Source organism: Pleurodeles waltl, chromosome 5, assembly GCF_031143425.1.
Source record: "Pleurodeles waltl isolate 20211129_DDA chromosome 5, aPleWal1.hap1.20221129, whole genome shotgun sequence".
Classification (NCBI taxonomy): domain Eukaryota; kingdom Metazoa; phylum Chordata; class Amphibia; order Caudata; family Salamandridae; genus Pleurodeles; species Pleurodeles waltl.
In genome coordinates, this window is record NC_090444.1 from 1,421,799,286 (window position 1) to 1,421,817,786 (window position 18,501).

At 44.5% G+C, this 18,501-nt stretch overlaps 1 protein-coding gene across 5 annotated transcripts in view; it reads left to right on the forward strand.

Annotated features, from left to right (window-relative positions):
* Positions 1 to 214: 214 nt before the first annotated feature.
* The window catches only part of ASRGL1 (asparaginase and isoaspartyl peptidase 1), a 180,360-nt gene continuing 162,073 nt past the window's right edge, over positions 215 to 18,501 (forward strand). The window contains exons 1-2 of one of the 5 annotated variants that reach the window (XM_069235708.1): positions 215 to 386; positions 15,706 to 15,915. In XM_069235708.1, coding sequence (XP_069091809.1) covers positions 15,729 to 15,915 — 187 coding nt within the window. In that variant the 5' untranslated portion in view covers positions 215 to 386; positions 15,706 to 15,728. Of the gene's footprint in view, positions 387 to 582; positions 728 to 986; positions 1,098 to 15,705; positions 15,916 to 18,501 lie in introns of those variants that run through there. The other 4 variants (XM_069235707.1, XM_069235706.1, XM_069235705.1 and 1 more) reach the window with 4 other exon arrangements.

An 18,501-nucleotide genomic window follows, 5' to 3' on the forward strand; every position in this document is an offset into this window, starting at 1 on the left:
TGAGCGTTTCGTCTTTTAGGTGAACAAAGCGGCAGTCAGTACACCAGAGGTCTGTAAACAATCTTTGTTTATAATATATACATATACTTTCTATTTCTTCGGCTCATTCACAAGTTTCTGTGGTGGGGCACAAGGTGGGAGGGGAGTTCAGGATAAATCAAGCTAGGGCGTTCACGAGCTCCTATCCCCTCCGCCCCCCAAAGCCACTGCAGGGCTCTGAAAGCAAACCCCGACCCTTGGCTCTCATAATGAATGGTTTGTCCACCTCTTTTAGATACAACCGCAGCGTGAACAAGTTAAAACGGAACTACGTATCAGGACCGCTTACGAGAAACCCTTTGACAAAATACGTGAAAACTGCCTTCTCTAAAATCCCATCAGATAAGGTAAAGGGTATTTTCCTAACATGTTTTAGTGCTGCACCGTTGTCGCTTCCGCCTGTCTTGTTTACAGCAGCTGTGCTTGCAGACCACCAACACGTGACCTGCTCGTGTTGGTGTTTTCTTCTCAGGTCATGCTGTGGGAGAAAGCACGCGCCACAGTGGTCGTTCAGTATATGTGCACCTGGCGAACAATCGCCATAAAAATCTGTTTCGGGAAACAGCGTCTTTCGATAAGATGCAAATGCAAAATGGTTGGAGGCTGAGACATGAGAGGAAATGGGAGATCACGTGATTGTACTTTAAGTGGGTGTCAGCTGACACTGGAGGGGTAAAGAGCAACCCGTGTAAGTAGAATACCTTTGGTCGGTAGAAACCCTAATTTTCGTAATTTAATTTTGGTAATATGTTTTTCCCGCTGTCCGTATATATTATTATTTTTTCCGCAGTGTGCTATTTTAATGCCTGCTCACGCATACCAGACTACTGTTACTAAGAGATCGCGTTTTTTGGTACTGTTGCACAAACCTTTTCGTTTTATTTTCAGCGGTAGGAGCAGGTAGGGGGGTGGGAGCGAAAGTGGAGAGTAGGCAGCTTGTCAGACGCCGAACCCTTTTGAAACTAGCAAAAAGTTCTCTCTGTTTATCTTCGAGAGTAACGTTTAGAGGATATTGGATAAATATGTTGCTTGTGGAATCGGCATGCACAATTTAAAAGGTATGTATGGTTTGTCTAGATGACAGTGCATTGCTTGCGTGTGCGGGGGGAAAAGTGTTAGCGAATGGAAGCCAGGTTTTCTTTATGTCTGTTTTTACGTACTTGGCATAAAAATGTCTGATTGTCGAGCCGTGTGCGTTTTTCTTGTAAACTGCTTTAATGCAACGCAAAAAAAAAAAAGGGAGCACACTGCCTCACACTCCAGCAAAAAGTTGGGCCCAATGCATCTTGGTAAATGCAGTCAGATTCGTTTCACATTAACAAAAGTAATCAAAGTCTTTCACCTTAGTAGGTGCAGCAAGTGCTGTGTATCTCTGGACACGTTTTTCTGGGTTTCGCCCGTCATCAGCAGAGAGCAGCATATTTTGTGGGGTTGCTTGAAATGCCACCAAACGTCTTTTCAGGTTTATGTACCATTCTGGTGCTAGGTGCCTCACCAAGGCTCGTCAGCCTGTTAGCTCAAGGGAGCCGTCATTCGACACAGTGCAAAAAAAAGGGAGCACACTGCCTCACACTCCAGCAAAAAGTTGGGCCCAATGCATCTTGGTAAATGCAGTCCGATTCGTTTCACATTAACAAAAGTAATCAAAGTCTTTCACCTTAGTAGGTGCAGCAAGTGCTGTGTATCTCTGGACACGTGTTTCTGGGTTTCGCCCGTCATCAGCAGAGAGCAGCATATTTTGTGGGGTTGCTTGAAATGCCACCAAACGTCTTTTCAGGTTTATGTACCACTCTGGTGTGCAGGTGCCTCACCAAGGCTCGTCAGCCCGTTAGCTCAAGGGAGCCGTCATTCGACACAGTGCAAAAAAAAGGGAGCACACTGCCTCACACTCCAGCAAAAAGTTGGGCCCAATGCATCTTGGTAAATGCAGTCAGATTTGTTTCACATTAACAAAAGTAATCAAAGTCTTTCTCCTTAGTAGGTGCAGCAAGTGCTGTGTATTTCTGGACACATGTTTCTTGGTTTCGCCCGTCATCAGCAGAGAGCAGCATATTTTGTGGGGTTGCTTGAAATGCCACCAAACGTCTTTTCAGGTTTATGTACCACTCTGGTGCGCAGGTGCCTCACCAAGGCTCGCCAGCCCGTTAGCTCAAGGGAGCCGTCATTCGACACAGTGCAAAAAAAAGGGAGCACACTGCCTCACACTCCAGCAAAAAGTTGGGCCCAATGCATCTTGGTAAATGCAGTCAGATTCGTTTCACATTAACAAAAGTAATCAAAGTCTTTCACCTTAGTAGGTGCAGCAAGTGCTGTGTATCTCTGGACACGTGTTTCTGGGTTTCGCCCGTCATCAGCAGAGAGCAGCATATTTTGTGGGGTTGCTTGAAATGCCACCAAACGTCTTTTCAGGTTTATGTACCACTCTGGTGCGCAGGTGCCTCACCAAGGCTCGTCAGCCCGTTAGCTCAAGGGAGCCGTCATTCGACACAGTGCAAAAAAAAGGGAGCACACTGCCTCACACTCCAGCAAAAAGTTGGGCCCAATGCATCTTGGTAAATGCAGTCAGATTCGTTTCACATTAACAAAAGTAATCAAAGTCTTTCACCTTAGTAGGTGCAGCAAGTGCTGTGTATCTCTGGACACGTGTTTCTGGGTTTCGCCCGTCATCAGCAGAGAGCAGCATATTTTGTGGGGTTGCTTGAAATGCCACCAAACGTCTTTTCAGGTTTATGTACCACTCTGGTGCGCAGGTGCCTCACCAAGGCTCGTCAGCCCGTTAGCTCAAGGGAGCCGTCATTCGACACAGTGCAAAAAAAAAGGGAGCACACTGCCTCACACGCCAGCAAAAAGTTGGGCCCAATGCATCTTGGTAAATGCAGTCAGATTCGTTTCACATTAACAAAAGTAATCAAAGTCTTTCACCTTAGTAGGTGCAGCAAGTGCTGTGTATCTCTGGACACGTGTTTCTGGGTTTCGCCCGTCATCAGCAGAGAGCAGCATATTTTGTGGGGTTGCTTGAAATGCCACCAAACGTCTTTTCAGGTTTATGAGCTCACCAGAGTTCCTCTGCACTTCCCTCTTTGACTTCTGCCAAGGATCGACCGCTGACTGCTCCAGGACACCTGCATAGCCGCAACAAAGTAGCAAGAAGACTACCAGCAACATTGTAGCGCCTCATCCTGCCGGCTTTCTCGCCTGTTTCCTGGTGGTGCATGCTCTGAGGGCTGTCTGCCTTCACCCTGCACTGGAAGCCAAGAAGAAGTCTCCAGTGGGTCGACGGAATCTTCCCCCTGCTAACGCAGGCACCAAACTTCTGCATCACCGGTCCTCTGGGTCCCCTCTCATCCTGAGGAGCGTGGTCCCTGGAACACAGGAGCTGGGTCCAAGTGTCCCCGACAGTCCAGTGGCCCTTCTGTCCAAATTTGGTGGAGGTAAGTCCTTGCCTCCCCACGCCAGACAGTAATCCTGTGTACTGCGTGAATTGCAGCTTCTTGGGCTTCTGTGCACTTTTGCAAGACTTCCTTGTGCACAGCCTAGCCCAGGTCCCCAGCACTCCGTCCTGCATTGCCCAACTCGCTGAGTTGGACTCCGACGTCGTGGGACCCTCTTTTGTTGTTCTGAGTCGACCGTCGTCCTCAGATCTTCTAAGTGCCTGTACAGGTGCTTCTGCGGATGCTGCCTGCTTCTACATGGGCTTTCTGTGTTGCTGAGCGCCCCCTCTCTGGTCCTCCTTGGGCCCTGGCAGCACCCAAAATCCTCAACCGCGACTCTTGCAGCTAGCAAGGCTTGTTTGCGGTCTTTCTGCGTGGAAACAACTCTGCATACTCCAGCGCACCGTGGGACATCTTCTGACCCAAGGAGAAGTTCCTTGCACATTCCGTTGTTTCACAGTCTTCGGCTTCTTCCACCCGGAGGTAGCCCTTTTGCACCTTTATCCGGGGTTTAGTGCGCTCCTGCCCCCCCCCCGGACACTTGCGTGACTCTTGGACTTGGTCCCCTTCCTTTACAGGTCCTCAGGTCCAGGAATCCGTCTTCAGTGTTTTGCAGTCAGTTGTTGTCCTTGCAGAATCCCATATCTCGACTTTACTGTCTTTCTGGGGTAGTAGGGTAACTTTACTCCTACTTTTCAGGGTCTTGGGGTGGGGTATCTTGGACACACTTAGTGGTTTCTTACACTCCCAGAGACCCTCTACACACTACACTAGGCCTGTGGTCCATTCGTGGTTCGCATTACACTTTTAGAGTATATGGTTTGTGTTGCCCCTAGACCTATTTCTCCCTATTCCATTCTATTGTGTTCTACAGTGTTTGCACTACTTTTCTAACTGTTACTTACCTGATTTTGGTTTGTGTGTGTATATTTTGTGTATATTACTTACCTCCTAAGGGAGTATATCCTCTGATATATTTTTGGCATATTGTCACTCAAATAAAGTACCTTTATTTTTAGTAACTCTGAGTATTGTGTTTTCTTATGATAAAATGCTACGTGATATAAGTGGTATGGTAGGAGCTTTGCATGTCTCCTAGTTCAGTGCTGCTCTGCTATAGCTACATCTATCAGCCTAAGCTGCTAGAACACCTCTAATCTACTAATAAGGGATAACTGGACCTGGCACAAGGTGTAAGTACCATCAGGTACCCACTATCCGCCAGGCCAGCCTCCTACACTGCCCTAGAAAGATAATCTGCCTGAGTCACAAATTTTAACTTACAGTTTTAAGTTTGCAATTGTTTGCTACTCACAAAGATACAAGTGCGGAGTCTCAGCACATAAAAATATAGGTCAGTTCCTATTTTTTTACGTGCAGACGCTATGCGCTTGTAAAGATACTATTCTTAAAATATGTTTGTGAGTAGCAAACAATTGTAAACTTACACAAAAGTGCAAGTTAGCCTTTGAATCAGTCGAAGAGAGAGTTAGAAGCAGAGAAAAGTATAGACAGAGATAGATGGAGAAATAGAGAGAGGCAAAGGGGAGACAAAAAATCGGAGACAGGAAGACAAGGCGAGACATGGAAAGACAGGGAGAGGAAGCGAAAGACCAAAAGAGACAAATGAAAAACAGGGAGAGACTGTGTGCGAGAGAAAAAGACAGACTGAGCAAGAGAGGCAAACTGAGAAAGACAATAAAAGCTGCTGGTCTAGAGACTGAGAGGCAGGGGGTCAGCGTGAGGAGGAAATAAAGACAGAGAAAGACAGGGAGGTGGAGAAAGACAGAGAGAGAGGGGAAGACAAGATGAGGTTGAAAAGATGGGAGGTAGAAAATACACAAAAGATAGAGAAAGAAATGGCGGAATAAAGGACACTGAAATTAATCTATCTTCATTGTTACTTGAGGTTTGCACAATTAAAACCATCATTTAGCTCTATATTTTGGTGCAAAATGCATCCTCGCATCAATTATTGACACATTCGTTTTGCACAGAAAAAGTGAAAAAACATAAAAAGATGCACAAAGAACAGTTCCTCGTGTTCCAATGTTCTATGTGTTCACTGTAAATTTTTAAAGCCCATTTTGTAAAGCACATTAATACCCACAAGGCTATCCTGGCGCTGAGCAGGTGTGTGTGCCTAGCCCTGCCTAGAGTCGCTTGATTAATTGAGGTCTTCATCTTCTTTCGGAATTCCTGAAGAGAGGAGAAGGCTGTAATGTGGATTGAGAGGTGGTTCCATGCATTAGAAGGGATTAAAAGAAAACCTGTCCTGACCTGTTTCCATGTATGGCTGAGATCTGTGCGAGTAGGAATTCTGTGGAGCAAAGATGCCTGGGTGATTGATAAAAGGAGATGCAACTGTTTAAGTAGGTAGGGTGTAAGTTGTGTAGTGCCTTGAATGTGTGTGAGGAGTTTGAAATAAGCCCCTTTGTGTATTTGGAGTCAGTGGAGCTTTCTGAAGTGTGGTGTTTATGTGAGTTCAGTGTGGTAGGTTGAGGATGAGTGTGGCTGCTGAGTGCTGGGTGACTTGTAGTCTTCTGTTGAGTTACTGGTGCTCACGTTGGCCAACTTGCTAGTGAGTAGGGTGTGAGCAACAGTTTTTCTGCTGCTGCTTTGGAGCCCTTTGAAGATCTTCACCAGCATCTTCATGGTGTGGAACCAGGATGCAGTAATGCCATTGACTTGTGCGATCATGGGCAGATTGTTGTTGATGATTCTGAGGTTCCTGGCTTGGGTGCTGGGTGCGTATGCAAATTTGGCTGGCTACCAGTTTGAGACCGGTGGCAAGGTGTTTTTGCCAAATATCACAATTTCTGCTTCATCAGTACTGAGCTTGAGAACGTTAGCGACTTTGGTCATGCAGGTGGTAAATTTGATGTTGGGGTCTTGTCTGAAAAAAATTGTATGAGTTGCGTGACGGCACAGGACAGGGTGTTGATATTGTGTGCTCACATGACATTATCCTCAGGCTTCATGAATGCATTGAAGAGGGTGGGGCAGAGTGGTGAACCTTGAGCCACTCATCAGATTAGTTTTCAGGCTTCCGAGGGGTAAGGTGCTAGGCTGACAGCTTGTGTTCTATCCATTAAGAAGGAACATATCAAGCAGGTAGGGTGTCCTTAGATGCCAGTCTTGTGCAGGAGGCTGATGAAGATGGAAGGTGAGACTGTGTCACATGCTGCAGAGCAGTAGAGAAGAATGAGGGTTGCCATGTCTCCTTTGTCAAGTATCATGTGGCTATAGTTTGTGGCAGCAATGCATACTGTTTCTGTACTGTGGTTGGGCCTGAATCCAAACTACGTGTTGTTCAGGGGCTGGTAGTTGCTGAGGTGGTAGGTTGATTAGTTTCTCTAAGTCCTTGCCCAGGTATGGTAGGAGGGAGATGAGTCTAGTTGGTGAGCATGGCTGAGTCAGCGGATGGCTTCTTGAACAGGGGTGTGAAGGTGGTGTTTTTCCAGGTGTCCAGGAATGTGGCTGAGTCAGTAGAGGCATTGAGGATGTGTGTTGGTGCTTTGCTGATTGGTAGGACTCCAATTGTGAATGCATGGGGGGATTGGCTTCATGATAGCAGCTGTTCTTACGGTGGAGACGGCGGGCTATTAGGTCAGGTTTCATTCTTCTGCCATGATGAGAAGTTGAGTTTTGACAGTGATGGGCTCTGGTTGGGGGTTGAAGTTGCCATATATGGAGGTGAATTTGTTACAGAAGAATTCTGAGAGCTTGTTGCGAAGGTCTTGCAAGGGGGTGATGTTAATGGTGATGGCAGGAGTCATGGTGACATCTTTAGCAAAGATTACCTTGTCTCTGTTTTTTGTGCTGACATTGATGTGGTCTGCAAGATCTGTGCTTGGTGTTCTGTATCTGTTGGTTGTAGCGTCTTGGGGCCATTCTAATGAAGTCTTTATCCACGATGTCTTAACATGTCCTCCATATTCTCTCCAGAGTTGAATATGCTATGCAAAATAAAAATAATTCAACCGATTGAAGCTACTGAGTAGCTGGCCCCTGTTGTGGTGGCAAAAAGCAGAGTGGAGAAAGTGGACTAGTCATTGATTTGAGGGAAATGAATACATGAGTCATAGGGGATAGGATTCTATTGCCTATTATTAACAAGATGGTGAGCATGTTAGCTGGCTTCAGATAATTCACCAACCTAAATCTGACGTTAGGCTCACTGGGGGTCAAAAAATATAAGTTAATTGATTGCTCATTTTGGCACATACCATTTCAACAGTATGCCATTTAGGCTTTGTTGGCATCTGCGTTCCAAACGCTGATGACAGCCCTGCTAGGCAAATTAACTTGGGTGAAGTTCTTCCAGGATGACATCTTAGTTTACTCTGGTACATTGATGGAACGTAATCTTAGACTGAAGTTTGTTCTAGGTGTGTTGAAAGACCATAGAATGACATTGAAAGCTAAGAAGTGCAAATTTGGATGTTAAGAGCTACATTTTCTAGGCCATGCCACTTCTGAGAAGAGAGTTTGTCTGAAAGAGAAACTGGTAGAAACTTTGCAAAACCTACCTGAACCACTGAGGAAGGAAGAATTGTCTAGGGATAGCAGAATTTTATACCAAATTCATTCCTAATTTTACGCACAAAACTTTAAGCTTCCATTCTTTGCTTAAAACAGGAGTTTATTTTGTGTGGGATGAACGTTATCAGAAAGAATTTGACAATATCAAACTTCAACTTGGTAAGCCTTAAGATCTCCAGAGCTTTGTCCTAGATTTACCTTGTCATTTTGTCACTGATGCCATTGATGTTGGTTTGGGTGCTGTTTTGAAGCAAGGTCAAGGAAGCTACTATAGCGTTTGCCAGAAGAGGTCTGGGGAGTGCAGCGTGCAAATATTTGTCAATTGAAAAAATAGCTCTGTCAGTGGCTTAGACAGTAAGAAAGTTCAAGCAGTTTTTGTGGGGTGTTTGCTTTGAGTTTTTTTTCAGAACGCAAACCACTGCAAGAGACTTTTGGTAGGAAAAATAGGGTGCAGTATCTTTGCAGGTTATCAGATGGGTGACTGCCTTTCAACATTAGCACTTACCTGTAAATTAGGTGGTCAGAGTGAGCGGTGGTTAGACTGTTTAATCAAGGTTTGCTCTGTAACTAATGAATGCGTTGGTGAGAGGGAATGAATAGAAGAAATTGACAAGGATTTGATGTAAAAAGAAGTGTGTGTTATGGATTTGCGGAGAAAAGAAAGAGCTGAAAGGATATGGGAATGGAAGTGAAGGTTTTAATGAGATTGAAGAAAGAATTGTCAGCACAAGATTGTCTCCTGTTAAGGTCGTCTAGGCTGGTTTCTCCTTCAAGTGTACGAATGTGCATTATAGAACTCACACAAAGTGGCCATCAAGAGAGGAATAAGACGAAAGAGACTAGGCGTTCTTATTGGTGGCCCAGTATGGACCTAATGTTGGAAAGGAATATCTAACTACATTGATTGTTATTTGAGTGTTAAGTCCACAAAGGTTAGAACACCTGCTATAGGTTGCAGGCACATCTCACAAAAGGCCTGGAAAGAGGCAGCTCTCTAATTTTTGTGTCTTGTTACTTTTGGAACTAATCGGTCTTATATCCTGGTTGTCATGAATATTTATTCCAGTTGGCCTCAGATTGTTAACAAAAAAATATATTTTTTGATACAAAGTAATCCAAGATTTATGTATTACTCAAAATGCATGAACACCGTACATATCCCCTGTTCAGTTCAGTAGTTTCAATATGGAATCTGTAAACCAACTACTTTGAAAATACATAATTACTTTCTCGAAGGATTGGCTAACAAAGGACCAACATATAGCAAAGTGATTTTCATTAAACAAATCTCTACACCTTTATATCCCTAACAGTGACTGCATATGTCTTTGCACTCTTTATATTAACTCATGGTATTTCTATTTTCATATTTTATATATTCATCTGTCCTATTATGGCCTTGCAAACTGTGCCACACCTCTTAGTTTTAGTGATGTTCAGTAGTCACAGGCTTCTTAGGAAGGTTAGTGTGAGGTACAACAGGCTCAATACTCAAAAGATGCCAAAAACACAATAACATGATTGCCAACCGCCGTGCTCACCTTTATAAAAAGAAAGTACTTTTTATTAAACAATGAACCTCAATATTGCACAGAAGGAAAACTATCCAATACCTGGGTTATGCACCTGAGGCTAATACTGTCCCCCTTTTTCTGCCCCGTCCACCCTCACTTTTTTACTCTAGGGTTGCTCTATTGTGGGTAGTAGTGTAGGTGCAGCGCTTTTCCTTCCTGGCTACCAGTCTTAGGCAGTAGCAGCACTGAATTTCTCACCCTTTGTTCTGCGGCTGCGATAGCTCTGGTATTGGCCTGTTGGTCTTCAGTCTGTGTTCCTCCCTCACTGGGGAGGAGATGGGCCAGCTATGGATGAGCCAGGCATCTGCTCTGCTCCTCAAAGGCAGGTGCAGGCTGCATGGCTGTGACATGGGGTAAGCGATGGCCAGTGGCTGTTTTAAGATGGTGTTCCTCTTCTGGGCAGAGAGTGTAGGCAGCATTTTCGCCCTTCGGTTGTAGTCGGGCCTCATCCTTCTAGATGGATGAGTCCTGAGGACATTTGCAGAGGCCTTCCTGGAAGTGCCTCATCCAAGGTTGGAGGCTGGGTTGTTTTAAGGTGCTTCTGGGCAGCTGGATCCGAATGGGCACACTTGGGGATAGTTCCATTGGCAGCCACCCAGTCACTTTGGCAGACTTGCCATTGCCTCAGTCACAGTTTTCACTTACTTCTGCATTGTCTGAACTCACATGACTAGTACCAGGGGCTAGTCACAATTTTGGTCTGTTTGGCACACTTGAACTATTGCCACAACGTCATAGACTTCTTCTTCCAGGGGCAGACTGTTCAGGCACAAGTGGGCAAGTGTCACAGCTCCGCCCACAAGTCACTTTAGGCACTCATGCAAATGATGCAAGTTCAGATTTGGTCCCTTCCATAGCAGAGCAGACCACTTGGTATCAGTAATGTGATTGTCCAGTCATAGTTGAAGTCGCAAGGTAAATGGTGTGATTCAGTCTGGCACACTTGAGCAGTGCTGCTAATCCTCCCCTTTAGCATCAGTGACCGGCTCTGAATTGGGAGTAGGTCAGTCACACTTTTTACAAGTCATTGGTAGAGGGTCACACAGCACCAAGGTCAATTATCTTGTCCACACAATTCCTGAGCTCCCCCTGCAGAAGGGATGGGTCGCTCCTTTCCTCCTCCTTCCAGGCAGGACAATCCAGGCATTCCAGTACAACGAAAACAGTTCCAGATCAGATTTTAGGTGATGGCCCCTCAAGGGCAGACACCGGCTCTGGATATTCTGTGGTGCATCCCCTCCTTGTTCATAGGATTTAGATTTAGAAGAACAAATGGGTCAACGGCATTGTGCAGAGATGAAACACAGCGGTGGTGTGTTCTCTGTCTGCCTTTGAGAACCAGTTTGGGTCAGTTCTCCTTTCATGCATCCAACTCAGGTTGTCTTCCTGACTCAGTCTTTGTCTGTAGTGATACTCTCCAGAGCATGGCCACCTCTAACTGAAGCATCCACAACAGAGTCCCAAAAAGGATTGAGCAGTCTGTCCCTGGCTATCAGCAGCCACACCTTGCGGTGATCAGGAAGGGAGAACAAGGGTAAACCTCTACTAAAGATCCCTTCACACAATGACAACAGGAACTGCAGTCCCACCCTCATGTCCAACAAATGACACCAGAACACTTCCCATGTAGGCTACATTTATAACCGATCCTTCCAACTATACACAGTGATGCTCTATAAGCTTAAGTATTCCATTTCCTCGCACTGCTACATTCCCAAGTGCAGCCTCTTGTGACATAATAGGGGCACAAATCTGGACATTGCGCATAATGACAAAGCACTTCCCCTTTGGTCAAACTAGGCTCCTGGCCTTGCAGCCAAGCTCAGCATACAGAGTAGCCTGCTACCCGTCCACCAGAAGAACTTAAATACATCCTTAGAGGCATGAAGCCGTATATGAATATAACCAGTGTACAATACAACATTGGAGACTCCCTCCTTGGGCTATGATTGACTGGCTGTAGTTGTTCGCTTTACCTTATGCCTGTGCACTGCCTGCTTCTCAGAAATTGGATGCAGCCCACTCCCTGCTCAGGAAGTTCCATTACCTGCTCTACCTCACCCTGCGCTGGATGCTGGACATATCCTAATGTATGTACTCCGGTGGAGGGGTGTCACCAGCAGCTGCACAGTGAAAAAGAAGCGGGTCCCAGAGATGCTTATGCTGACTAATCCGATTCCTCACTGAGCCTCGTGTTTTTTGCTGACAGCGCAACCTCCCCCATCTGTGCATGCTGACTTCCAATCCTCATGCTTCCCTGTGTCTTTCCCTTCCTATCGTCCCTGTATGCCTCTTACTTGCCGGATTCTTCACTGTCTTTGCCTCCCTTGTCTAATTTTCAGTTAATAAACATGTCTCTTATCTACTAGTTCCTCCTGTGTGATTATACCTTTCTGTCTGCCTCTTTTTAGGGTCGAGCCTGCGTCGCATGCGTTTCGCTAAGTGAGACGCTTTAGTAATTAAAAAGGGCTCGGAGCCCTGTCCACGTCACGTCAGTGTCTGTCATTGGCTTGTGGGTTTGCCTGTTAGAATCTGCTTGATTTAATTAGTGGAAGGCATACATACGTCATGCCTTTTCCAGTGGATAGCCCTCCTCGAGCGCATCGACCAAGTACAGAAAACATGCGAGGCTCGCTGTTTTCTGTCAGGCTCGTGGACTACTTTTTCTCTCTTTTCCTAGCGCGATATCGCTTGTTTTAATTAGAGTTACCTGTTACTTAACACTTTGTACCTAGATTTTACTTTGTACATTTACTGACGATAGAAAATCTGGCCTGAGTTAGCGCAGAGTTATTAGTTCTCGGCTACCCTGGTAATCTGGAAATGGAAATAGGCCGGATGGCTAGTTGCAGTGGCAGAGAACTGAGCCTTACCTCCAAGCTAGCACTTCAGGGCTACTTCTCATTTATGACCCTGCGCAATAATGCTTTAACTTTCCAGCATGCTGAGACCGTAGAAAAAATAGACGATTATATCCGTACCACTAAAATCGGAATGTAAAAAATACAGGTTTTTAGACAAATGTACATACGAGGAATAGACCGATGTAAAACCCTTTAGGGTCTTTATATGTGAGCAAATAGTTTGTTTTAAATTCATTGCTGGCTGGTTCAGTCTTTTTCCGTCCTTATACATTATTTCTTGATTTGAAATGTTTGGAAGTGTGTTTTTTGTGGATTCTGTGTTTTTTTATGTGGAGTCTGTGTTTTTTTGTGGATTCTATGTTTTTTGTGTGGATTCTGTGGTTTTTTGTGTGGATTCTGTGTTTTTTTGTGTGGATTCTGTGTTTTTGTGTGGATTCTGTGTTTTTTTGTGGATTCTGTGATTTTAGTTCAGACTTGGCTGTAACGCAGACGGTTCAAAAGGTTTCTGTGCATCGAAGTGCTCACCGTCATGCTGCCATGAAACACAGTCAAGCATTCAAAGCATATGCTTTCACTGGAAGTCCAGCAAGCAAAACACAAACATTTTAACTAAGGCCTCTGTTCAGTCATCCTAGTCTAAAGGAGTTTATGATAATTTGATTCTTTATTTTTTTTAGCAAAATGAATACCATTCATCTCTCTCTCCCCAAACCTCTGCCATGCGGAAGAAAACTGAGGTTAAGAATGAAACATGGTTGCTAGTTTGTTAAATTCAACTCTGTAATTTGTATTCTGAGGATTTATCCTTGATCACCAAATCTGCCTCTGGTTCCCATCCGTGATCCCATACCTCTTAAAATAATTCATCTTGAATTTCCTCATATTAATGATTAATTTGTCAAGTTGTTCATTTAAGGCATCCACCTAAAGCAAGTTATGTGAGGCATTTCTTGGAAAAGTCCAATATCAACCCAAAGTTTCCTTATTACCAGAAATTACCCTCCTACCACTGTTGCCCGGTATTTGTCACCTTTTATAAAATCCAACAACATATTGAGAGATGTCAAGGTCTGCTTTTGCCAAGATAGGAGCATAGTCCACACTGGTGTCTGTCTTCGATCTTTGCACTGCTACAGACAGCAACAATACCTCATTCTTATTTTACCAGATCTATTGGCGGCTTTTGACACAGTGAATGACTCGATTTTTTTCTCAAGATTAGGAAGTTGCAGCATTAAGGAAATTGCATTGGTTGTTCTTTCTTGGAAGTTGTTCACAAAAAATCCTGTTATACACTTTTGATCTTATCTTTTTTTCACAGCAGAGTTCCTCAAGGTTCCCTTCTGTTACCTTACATGTTTAACTGCCTCTCCTGCAGCTCACCAGTTCTTTTGGATGCAGACTCCATGTATGCTGATGATACTCAGCTGATTTTTCCATCTGAAAGGAGCATGTGCTAAATTATCAATTCATAAAGACTTTCTATATAATATCAAGAGCAGGATGGATAAAAACTGGCTTAAAGTTTACACGTAAAAATAGATTTATTCAGTAGGTAAAGCACTTTAGACTAGCCTCAAAGCTTTGACCTAACATACTTGGAATAACATTCTTCTGGGGAAAAAAACATTGTCACAAGCCTTGGAATAAAGTTAAATGGGAAACTGACCATGTGGAAAACCAGGTTGCTCTGGCCCCTGTTGTAATCTCTATGTGGGCTTTTAACCACGCCCATGTCATGCCCTTCACTTTCTTTGGTTCGTGGGCTTGCCTTTTAAAATTTGCTTGATTTCGTTAGTGAAAGGAATGCATACTTCATGCCTTTTCCGGTGTTTAACTCTCCTCAAGCGCACTGGTCAACTACTGAAAACATACGAGGCTCTGTGTTTTCGCCATGGCTTCTGGACTACCTTTTCTTTTTATTTCTTACGCAGTGTGATATCGCTCGGCAGTAGTCGAGCGCTTTGCACGACCCTTTTACATGGAAAATTGCATAAGTTCTGATACATTTGACTGCGAGCAAACTTCTGTTTCCTTTTGCGTCTCTCCTTCACGCTCATGACTGCCGTCGGCTTGCTTATGTGAAACTGTTTGACTTTTCATTTTCAGTTTGTGTCAAGAAAAGTCCGGTGAGGAGTTTACAACGCTAATAGCTCTAACTCGAGCAAATGCAAGACCCATTGCATTGCAAATGCTTGTTTTTCTCTGCACTTACTCTTTCTTGTGTTACCTTCTTTCCTGCATTGTTATCCGTATTTCATTCTTATGCTATGCCTGTTTCTTCAGTTCTTCTTGCTTTGCCATTTTTTGTTCCTCTTTCCCAATATATTTCTCTTCTTCTCCCCCCTCCTTGTTTTCTTATCTGTTTGACCACCACCTGACTCAACTCTTCCCCCCCCCCCCCCATCTACCTTTTACTGTGTGGGGGCCATTAATGTTTGATACTGAGTGGGGTCATTAAAGCTGGTTACTTTGTGGAACCACAAATGCTCATTATTATGTTGGGCCACTAATGCTCCCTACTATGTCAGATCATTAATTCCCCATACTACGAGGAGCCATTAATCCACATTTAATCTCTGGGGCCATCAATGTCTGCCTGGGACAACAGAGATAATCAGGTCCTGCAGCAAATGGTGCATATAGTTTCTAAGATTACTGAAGCATATATAGTCTCAAAGAAATGATGCATATTTTTATCAAGGAGCCTATGAAACATTAGTGTTTGGGAACATGGATGCCCATTGCTATCTTGGGTTATGAACACATGCTGCATGTTCACTGCCCTTTCTCCTGCACAATACCTGAGATGGATGCAGGTAAACACATAATGTGTATGGGAGTGTGGATCCTTAGCCGAACATCCTTTAAAGACCCAGGCCTGATAAGTATTTTCCAAAGCCCTGGATCACACCTACTGCATATATGATTGCTTGTTTTCTTGAGACGCTTTCAGACATATCCTTGTCCACCGATCTTCAGAGGCTACTGAGAAGGGGGAAGTTTAATTACCTTTGGGTTACTTGTACCACCGATTTGGCCAGTTTCAGGTGCAAATGTAAAACTCCCACTTTGCTGGTGGTAATATCTCATGAGAAATGCCCCATAAGATCAGATGCCCAAGACTTTTGGCATTGATATTCGTCCTTATTTTCATAATTAATTAGGCCTGATATGTGATGCTGCTTTGTTTTGATGTCATTATTAATTATTTTTCATGATTAACAAACACATTTAATTTTTTTTATCCAGCAGGTGCTCACCAGGGCTGGAACATGAAGCCTGTTATTGTGATTCATGGTGGTGCAGGCAGCATTTCCACAGAAAGAGAGCCGGGATGCAGAGCGGGTGTCAAACAAGCTGCTCTGAAAGGATACAGTATTCTGAAACAGGGAGGCAGTGCACTGGATGCAGTAGAAGAAGCTGTTGTTGTAATGGAAGATAATCCACATTTTAATGCAGGTACTTATCCTACCAGAGTGCCAGCTTTTAAGACCTGTGTGGTACTCCTGAGAAATTCTGATGCAGATAAACTTGAATCAGTTTATATTTAAAATACATTTTTAGGTCGAGTGTGCAAGAGCTTTTCTACCTGTTGTAAGTTTTGTGGGCTTTTAATGGCACCGATCACTTTCACTCGTTCGTGGGCTTGCCTTTCAAAAATCCATTGATATGATTGATAAATGCTTCGCGTCTGTCCTGCCTTGGGGCAGTTTTGTTACCGCCTTGCATACTGGCCCTGTTACAAGGAGTGTTGCCTGATTGCCGCTATGTTTTACTGTGAGCAAACTACTTTTTTCTTCTGTGTCTCTCCTTCTCGTTCATGCACATGGTGGCCATGGCACTTTGATTCAGCTCGTATTTTTTTTCTAGATGGCAGATATGTCCCAGACTAGTGGAAGCCAGAGCCACAAGGGTGAAGGTGACAGTGGTCGGCACTGGCATTACACAAACATACATTTATAGGGCTGCTAACCTCTGAAGAGACAAAGTTTTAAACTGCACACACCAGAATGGGCAACTTCCCCCTATGAAAAAAACACACACAAGGGTGAGTTAAAGTGCATTTTATCTTGCACAAGTGGCACAAATGTCACCTGTTCATGCAACTAAAACCCACATTTGACAACACTACCTATTATTTGTTGTCAGTTTTCAATCTATAAATAGTTTTACCGCAATTTTAGAATTTACCAATAACACAATTATTCCCATGGCGGTGAGATGTTTGGGAGAGGGCGGTAGCGACCTTGCCAAAATTCTCGTTTTAGGTGGGCTGTGCTTCCTGTATGCGTTCACCAAAGGGAGGTCAACCATTGCGTACTGATTTTTGTTTTAATTATTTTATTTTTAGTTGTTATGATCAGCATTTTTTTTTGTTGCAGAGCAGACACAAAGACTCGAACCCGGTTCACGTAATTCCAAAGTGGGCAGGTCTGTACGTACTTTAACCAAGATTTGGGCTGCTAATGTTTATGAGCCATTGTTTAGGACATATATAACATCAACATGTTAATAAAAGCCCCTTCCTCCACTGCTGCCATCCCATCCATTGCTGGTTGTTTGCACTTTTTCTAGGGTATGGAAATTTAGTAGCAGAGGTAGTAGTACACTTTCAGAGAAAATGCTTCAAGGTGGAGGATAGAGCTGTTTGAAAAGAAGGCTCTGCGCTTTCATTTATTTGGGGCTTAATTTGCCTTGAGAGGGGTATGAAACGCTTTATAAATCCAATGGCATTACAGTTTACCACAGTTATGCCTTGTTTGTTTACTTTAGTTCATTATTGTCACGTAGAGCAGTCCACTAGGGGTTACAGGCAAGCCCCACAGATATGGGTGATCCCTGGCTGTGGCTCAGATGGAGACGTCTTGGAACCTCGAGCATAAAACAAGCCGAACCTCTGTCTGCCTTCTGGTTCGGCAGTGGAGATGGTAGCAAAGCCCATATGACCGGGTATCGCCGAGGCCTACTACCACCAAACACCACTCACCCCCGCGCAAGCTTAAATTAAAAACTTAGATGCACTTCGCTTTGGGATTAGGGGTCGTAAACCCCCGGATGTATTTTTTATTGACAAAATATTGTTAATCATAATCAAAATTATACGCAGTAACCGCAATCCTATTCATAAAGTACTTACAGAGTTCAAGGGATGCCAGGCCTTAACAGAGTACGCTAATACATCCACATTCATGTCACTGACTAAAACAGTTAGTTCCTGCATACCCAATGTTGGTGGCTGTGAATGAGATCATGACTGTTTTCCTATTACCCCAAACCCTTCCCCTCCTTACGCTACGAATCCTAGGGGTAGCATCTCCATCAAGGTGTTCTCATATCTTCCAAACTGGATTGCTGTGGAGGGGGCCCGGCTGCCCACTAGGATACCTACGTTGGGCACCAACGCCACTCTCAGCCTCCACCCGGTCCCCCGTTCTCCCCCCCCCCCCAAAGGGCCAGTGCTCGCTTCAGACCTTCTGCGCATGCGCGGGTGGTTGGCCCTATGGGCCAGATGCCAGCGACTGCTCGCAACCCGCGTGCATACAGGGGTATGTCGTCCACACTTCCCAGCCAACACCCCTTGGAGGGTCCAATTAGCTTGTCACCCAATTTTGTAATAAAAAAGGTACTCGTTTATATTCCCAGTCATGATCTCACCCCGCCACAGGCCCGCATTGTTGCCCGACATGGAGGTCCCCGCCTCCCCCCAAGAAGAGGCGACGTTTACTGAAAGTATGCTGAGGTAGCCTGGCGAATATATTCTCTAAAAACATTTCATAGCAGACTCACGAAAGATGAACTCTGTCCTGCAGAAAAAACCCAGCTCCTTTAATGCAGCCATGCGAGATCACAGCCGACCTTTAAGTCCGAAACAACTTGGTCAATTTGCTATTGATTCTTTTCACTGAGTCATTGAGGGCTTTCACTGAGAGCCCACCCCTCCAAAGAGTACGAGGAATCATGTTCGACCAAGCAAGGACAATCTGAAGGAATTTGTTTGGCCAACCATCTGATATTACTAGCTCAAACAGCCGCCAGCACCCTAGA